The sequence below is a fragment of the Pygoscelis adeliae genome, unplaced genomic scaffold, assembly GCF_000699105.1.
Source record: "Pygoscelis adeliae isolate BGI_AS28 unplaced genomic scaffold, ASM69910v1 Scaffold467, whole genome shotgun sequence".
Classification (NCBI taxonomy): Eukaryota; Metazoa; Chordata; class Aves; order Sphenisciformes; family Spheniscidae; genus Pygoscelis; species Pygoscelis adeliae.
Window position 1 is genome coordinate 1,794,381 of NW_008825253.1, and position 5,947 is coordinate 1,800,327.

General features: G+C 46.6%; 1 protein-coding gene across 1 annotated transcript in view; it reads left to right on the top strand.

Moving 5' to 3' along the window:
* Window positions 1-149: 149 nt before the first annotated feature.
* Window positions 150-5,947, top strand: part of TOP3A (topoisomerase (DNA) III alpha) — an 11,536-nt gene continuing 5,738 nt past the window's right edge. Inside the window, exons 1-12 of the mRNA XM_009329397.1 lie at window positions 150-380; window positions 1,580-1,639; window positions 2,063-2,136; window positions 2,742-2,817; window positions 3,361-3,469; window positions 3,786-3,929; window positions 4,470-4,640; window positions 4,847-4,947; window positions 5,080-5,154; window positions 5,275-5,357; window positions 5,477-5,684; window positions 5,859-5,947. The exon at window positions 5,859-5,947 is cut by the window's right edge and continues 88 nt beyond it. Of these exons, the coding sequence (XP_009327672.1) occupies window positions 195-380; window positions 1,580-1,639; window positions 2,063-2,136; window positions 2,742-2,817; window positions 3,361-3,469; window positions 3,786-3,929; window positions 4,470-4,640; window positions 4,847-4,947; window positions 5,080-5,154; window positions 5,275-5,357; window positions 5,477-5,684; window positions 5,859-5,947 (1,376 nt within the window). The 5' untranslated portion in view covers window positions 150-194. The remainder of the gene's footprint in view (window positions 381-1,579; window positions 1,640-2,062; window positions 2,137-2,741; window positions 2,818-3,360; window positions 3,470-3,785; window positions 3,930-4,469; window positions 4,641-4,846; window positions 4,948-5,079; window positions 5,155-5,274; window positions 5,358-5,476; window positions 5,685-5,858) is intronic.

A 5,947-nucleotide genomic window follows, 5' to 3' on the forward strand; every position in this document is an offset into this window, starting at 1 on the left:
GGCTGCGCCGCGAATGGCGCCGGGGCGGCCGGGCAGAGGATGCCCTGGGCCCTCCCGGGGTCGCCGGTTAAAGGCTGACCAGGGCCGTGCGGGGGACATTCAGCGATCGCTCTCCGTCCTCGGCAGGATCCGGCCGCAGGGCAAGGACACAGCAGCATGCCTCGGCCCCGCGGGAGCTGTCGCCGTCTCCTGTAATGAACTTCCAAGCGAGGCTCTTTGCTGGCTGCGGGGTCAGGATGCTGCCGCAGCCCTGGCGTCTCTTCTCCCGGGCTGCGGAGGATATGGCATTGCAGAGGATCCGGAAGGTCCTGTGCGTGGCTGAGAAGAACGATGCTGCCCGAGGGATTGCAGACCTGCTCTCCAACAGCAGAATGCGACGGGTAGGAATACGCCACATCTCTTTACAGCTTCCTGATACGCGTACAGGTCTGGCTTAGCTGGCTGGAGAGGGTCAGCTCACCGGGACCGCTGTGCAGCACAGTCCTGGTCTCGGGTGTAGTCTGTGTCTTGTATGGTAGCCCCAGCCCGTTTTGCAGAGCTCGGCATGGGCAGTTCGCATCGGCACGTGCAACATCTTGCCCTGTTTTTGCCTCGGGCCGCTTCTGACTGCGCGAGGGTACAAGAACGGCTTTCTTCTGTGGAGAAACACCGCTTGCCCAAATGTGTTTGGGAGTCTTGGACCCCTTTTCCTTGTGACTTAAATCCTGTTGGAGTTTAGCTCCCCAAGCTGCGCTCCCTCTGCCCGGACTGCCTTCTCCGGGCACTGAGCTCCGCAGGGAGGGCTCCCTGTGTTGTTCCTAGCTTTGCAGCGTACGCGAAAAGCTTCAGGAACTGAAACCATCTGTTGGCATGCACTTCCCTGTCAAAAAGCACCGCTTCTGCAGCGTCAGCAGGTGTCATGGGCTTACTGAAGTTCACATAATAAAGCAAAGATGGTCTGTGGTTTGGAGAAGAGGAGTTCAAAGATCTCTCCTCTCTGCTGCTTTGTTTTGTGACCTTTAATGGTTTGCATACTTGGTATTTCCAAGCTAAGGAACTAGGAGGTGCTTCTAGACCAGAATTATATTTGAATGGAAGGTGTTACTGTGAACCTGAGCGCTGACAGTCCCAATCGAGGAAGATACTGTCCTGCTTCTGTAGAAAAGGCAGCAAATACCCAATCCAGAGACTTCCACGAGTCTCAGTTAGGTGGTGGGTACTCCTGGGGACCCAGAGCTGGCACGCTAATTGTCGTTTGGAGCAGGACAGTTCTTTGTCAGGAATATAATTGGCCAGCCCCATTAAACACATCTGTTCTTCAGTGTTTGTTGTCACTATCCATGGGGCGATAACCCTGGCATCCCCTTCAGGCATCGTTTAAAATACTCTTACAGTGGAAAGCACCGCTTCAGCGTCTCCATAAACGATACAGGCAATTTCCATTCCCCCTACCTTGCCTTTCTGTTTTGGCTACAGTACCTGGCGTTCACTTGCCCCGTGCTTCTCTGTGCTCTGCCATAACAGCGTGTATAAAGCAGGGCGGAACGCGCTTGGTTTCTGTTAGGAGCCAGAAACTCAGCAACTTTCCTTTTCCTTCTAGCGAGAAGGGTTTTCCAAGTTCAACAAGATCTACGAATACGACTACCAGATGTTTGGCCAGGTAGAGTTTTCTTTCGTTCTGCTGCTGGATTAGAGAAGTGCAAAATACTAATTATTAAAAGCCATTTGTCAGAAGTTAGGAAACACATTTCCAGTGACGGGGACGTTTTGTCCAAAGATGAGGAAAAGTCAGGTGTTCTTTTCTTGGCTCAACCACTGACTTGTTTTGTTGCTTTAAGTCTTTCAACTTTCTGGTTTTATATCAGTCAAAAATACGTTGCTATTTAGAATTGGGAGCTTCCTACAAAAATTGAGGGATAAGGCCGTAGATTTAGCTGTCAGTAGAGAGAAGAGCTTGTTACGATGTATTAGCAGGAGAGGGGTGTCACTGACTGTGTAAACTGAGAACTGCACCAAGATCTTGGGGCTCTGGGTAGTTTTTAGCAAACGATGGGCACTAATTACCTTGCTCTGTCTCTTGCAGAATGTTACTGTGGTGATGACATCCGTGTCGGGACACTTACTGGCTCATGATTTTAAGCTGCCGTTTCGCAGATGGTTAGTACTTGGTACCCCCTCGCAGGAAGGGGGGCTGTCATCTTCTGCTCTCAACCCCGAGCTGAGCGGGGCACCGCGAGTTCGAAGACTGGGGGGCAGGGAGGGACTCTGACGCTGCGTGCAGAGCAGGGTGACGAGTACCGAATTTTATATAGAATAGCTAAAATATTGCTCCAAATTACTGTCTTCAGAGCGCTAAAAAACCCCCAAAGTCATAATACTGGTTAAAATACATTACGGCAGACCCAAGGAATTAAACTGATTCCCAAACTTGATTGATGTTTCGTGTTCTTTGTTCAGTTAGGGGCTGTCCTGGGAAGCGAGGCGCTTTCTCTGTCTTCCCTCCCCTTTGTTCTCTGTGCTTGAAATAAGAGAAGTTGCTTGTTTAGGGCTGCCTTCCAGATTTGCTGTTTTCTCTGGTTGCTTTTTGTTTCTATCGCTTTTAAGCGTAACTCGGTGTTTCATGTGAACTCTAAGTTGTCTAAGATGAGGCCCGTAATAAAATATATTATTAATTCCAGTTTTTGAACAGCACTTCCTCGCAAGTGTCTCGCAACGTAAGTTTGAGGTTTTGTTACGCACACTGTTTATCCTCTGTTTACCAGGCACAGCTGCAACCCTCTAGCTCTTTTTGATGCTGAAATTGAGAAATACTGCCCTGAAAATTACGTGGATATCAAGGTAAGTTCTTTCTAAGAGTTTCCCTTAATCTCTGAGTTCAGAGGTTAGTTCTACAAATATTGTCTCAGACAGGAGGAGCATTGTACCTTTGTCCTTAACGTCTAAGTTCTGGAGTTTAGCAAATTCCTCCTGCATTTCCTAGGACTACGCATGCTCTTCATTTGTGACATTGAAAGTCTCCTGCTCATGCACAATTAGTGCAGTAAAGGAACAACTACTTTGCAAAAAGTAGAAATGTTTTTTCCAGCAAGGTGGAATTGGTAATTGCGTCTCAATTTTACAAAAAAAATGACATTTTCAGAAAACAGGCCGTGGTACAATCTGATCCGAGCCATGCTTTTTAACAGTTAGATGTAAATAAATGACTCATTTCTTTTGAAAGCTGCCTAATCTCATGAGAGACACAATTACAAGATGTTATTGCAACAATCTATCTCTATGGATACACGTTGCATTTCACGTTCAGTTAGTGAGTCATTCTAAAATTAAATGATAAAGCAAGTGGCCTGGTATGTCTCACTTGGCGTTGTTTTCTCATCTCAGAAAACCCTTGAACGAGAAGTCCGGCAGTGCCAAGCTCTGGTGATCTGGACTGACTGTGATCGAGAAGGGGAGAACATCGGCTTTGAGATAATTCACGTTTGCAAAGCTGGTGCGTAGGGCATCTTCTGCGTCAATCCGAGTTCCAATAAAGTGCTGATTTAACAGGTATCGCTGCGCTGAGATGTCGTAACAGAGGTGTATTCTTAATCTTGCTGTGTCCGGGTTAAATATGTTGACTGTAGTTCTGATAAACGTGGCTCTGATACACCAGAAATACGTTCAGCTACTGGAAAGCTCTTGAACAGGTTGACAGCACGCTCTTTCGAAGATAGCTGCTCATTAGTTGCTCCTTTCCGTTGGTGTTTGAGTCGCTCTTTGTTTTCTTTTTTTTTTGTCGTTTGGTTTTTTGTGTGTGTGTCTGACAGTAAAGCCAAACCTCCGGGTTTTCCGAGCCCGTTTTTCAGAGATTACGCTTCATGCTGTCAGAACAGCCTGCGAGAACCTCACCCAACCCGATCAAAAAACGAGCGATGCCGTTGACGTCAGGCAGGAGCTGGACCTCAGGATAGGTACGTAAACATGCACTGGAGGTGAGAGCAGGCTGCTAGGCCTGACTGCTGCATGCTCGCTTCCCTTTAGTAGAGGTGTAAGAGTGTGGTAGGTAGGCAGGGGACAGCTTTGTTATCGGTGTATAGCTTATTGTCTACAACTACTTGAACTCCCTTAGACTGCTGTACAGACGAGATAGCCATCCATCAGGCTCTTCCTCGCTTCTCGTCTAAGCACATTGAATGCACACTGTTAAAGCCCAGCAAGCGATGTTTAGAAATCATCTGTTACATCTCAACACAAGACAGAAATGCCCTCTGCAGTGTCGTAAATCGGATTTTTAGATCAGATACAACTAAATCGCATCTTGTGTTTTACTGGAAACGTGCTCTTTGAAGCAAACGTTACGTTTATAGCTCATGCAGCAGTGACAGGCTTCTGCAACTTCTAGTGTTAAAATTAAAGTTAATACTCAGAGTATTAAAAAGAACCATCTGGAGTGTTGTGATTATCCTCCAATGTTGTATTATTCAGTCCTGCTGTCCGTTTTGTTTTCCCAGGTGCTGCCTTCACCAGATTCCAGACACTGAGGCTCCGGAAGATCTTCCCTGATATTTTAGCAGACCAGCTGATCAGCTATGGTAGCTGCCAGTTCCCAACGCTGGGGTTTGTAGTTGAACGCTTTAAAGCCATCCAGGCCTTTGTTCCTGAAGCCTTCTATAAAATAAAAGGTACGCTTGGGGAAAGCGAGTCCTGGGCTCCATCTTAAAGGGCTTAACATGTCAGGGCGACAAACAAACAATGCTGCAGAGATGGTTTCCTCTTTGCCGTGACCACTAAGCGGAACTGAAAGGTTTCCCAATCGTGTGGCCCCACTGCCTCTGCTGTATTTCCATTGTATTACTACTATATCGCTCAGATCTGTTGTTCAACGCAGTGACACATGATCACGACGATGGCAGTGTGGTCTTCAACTGGAAGAGGAACCGGCTCTTTAATCACACAGCATGCCTAGTCCTTTACCAGATGTGTATGGAGGTAGGAAAGCTTGTAAATAGTTGTATAATCCAGTATCAGCCAAACATTTCCCGCACCTGTCTTGCTCAAGACATTTAAAGAACAGTTTGTGTAAACTCTTAGAGTTTTGTGTTTTGCTTAATCTGTGTTTAGGATCCAGTAGCAACTGTTGTTGAGGTTGTGAGCAAGCCAAAGAGCAAATGGAGGCCCCTGCCCCTGGACACCGTGGTACGTTTGAACTATGCTGAAAGGACTTATCTGAAAGAAGCTTTGAACAGATATTTTACTCACCACTCTGAATGATGTGCAAATACTTTTTTTTTTTTCCTCTGGCTCTTCCCAACGCAGGAACTTGAAAAGTTGGCTTCCCGCAAACTGAAAATAAACGCAAAGGAAACCATGAGAATAGCAGAAAAACTCTATACTCAAGGGTAAGAAAGCAAGACTTGGCTTGGTAAACTTAATTCTTTCAAAAATAAATGGCCTTTAGTCCAAAGTGGTAAGTATCTTGCAGCACCTCTTAAAGTGCTTTTCTGTCTGTCTTCTTAAGGTTCATTAGCTACCCCCGAACTGAGACCAACGTTTTCCCCAAGGAGCTGAACCTCTCTGCCTTAGTACAACAGCAAACACAGGACCCAAGCTGGGGAGCATTTGCACAGAGGATTTTGGATCAGGGTGGGCCGACCCCTCGGAGTGGAACCAAATCAGATCAGGCTCACCCTCCCATTCACCCCACAAAATACGCTGCTAACCTGCAGGTGAGTTTAACAAGGGCAGAGGTAACTGGATGGTTTGTATTGCTTGATAAATAAAGATAGAAGTCTTAATAATACGGTCATTAGCACAGTATCCTCACCTGAGATCTGACTAATATTTCTTGACATCTCATTAACACAGGAGGACACTGACCCTTTTTTACTGTTTGATATTAGGGCAGTGAGCAGAGGCTGTATGAATTCATTGTGCGCCATTTTTTGGCTTGCTGCTCTCAAGATGCCAAGGGACAGGAAACAACTGTGAA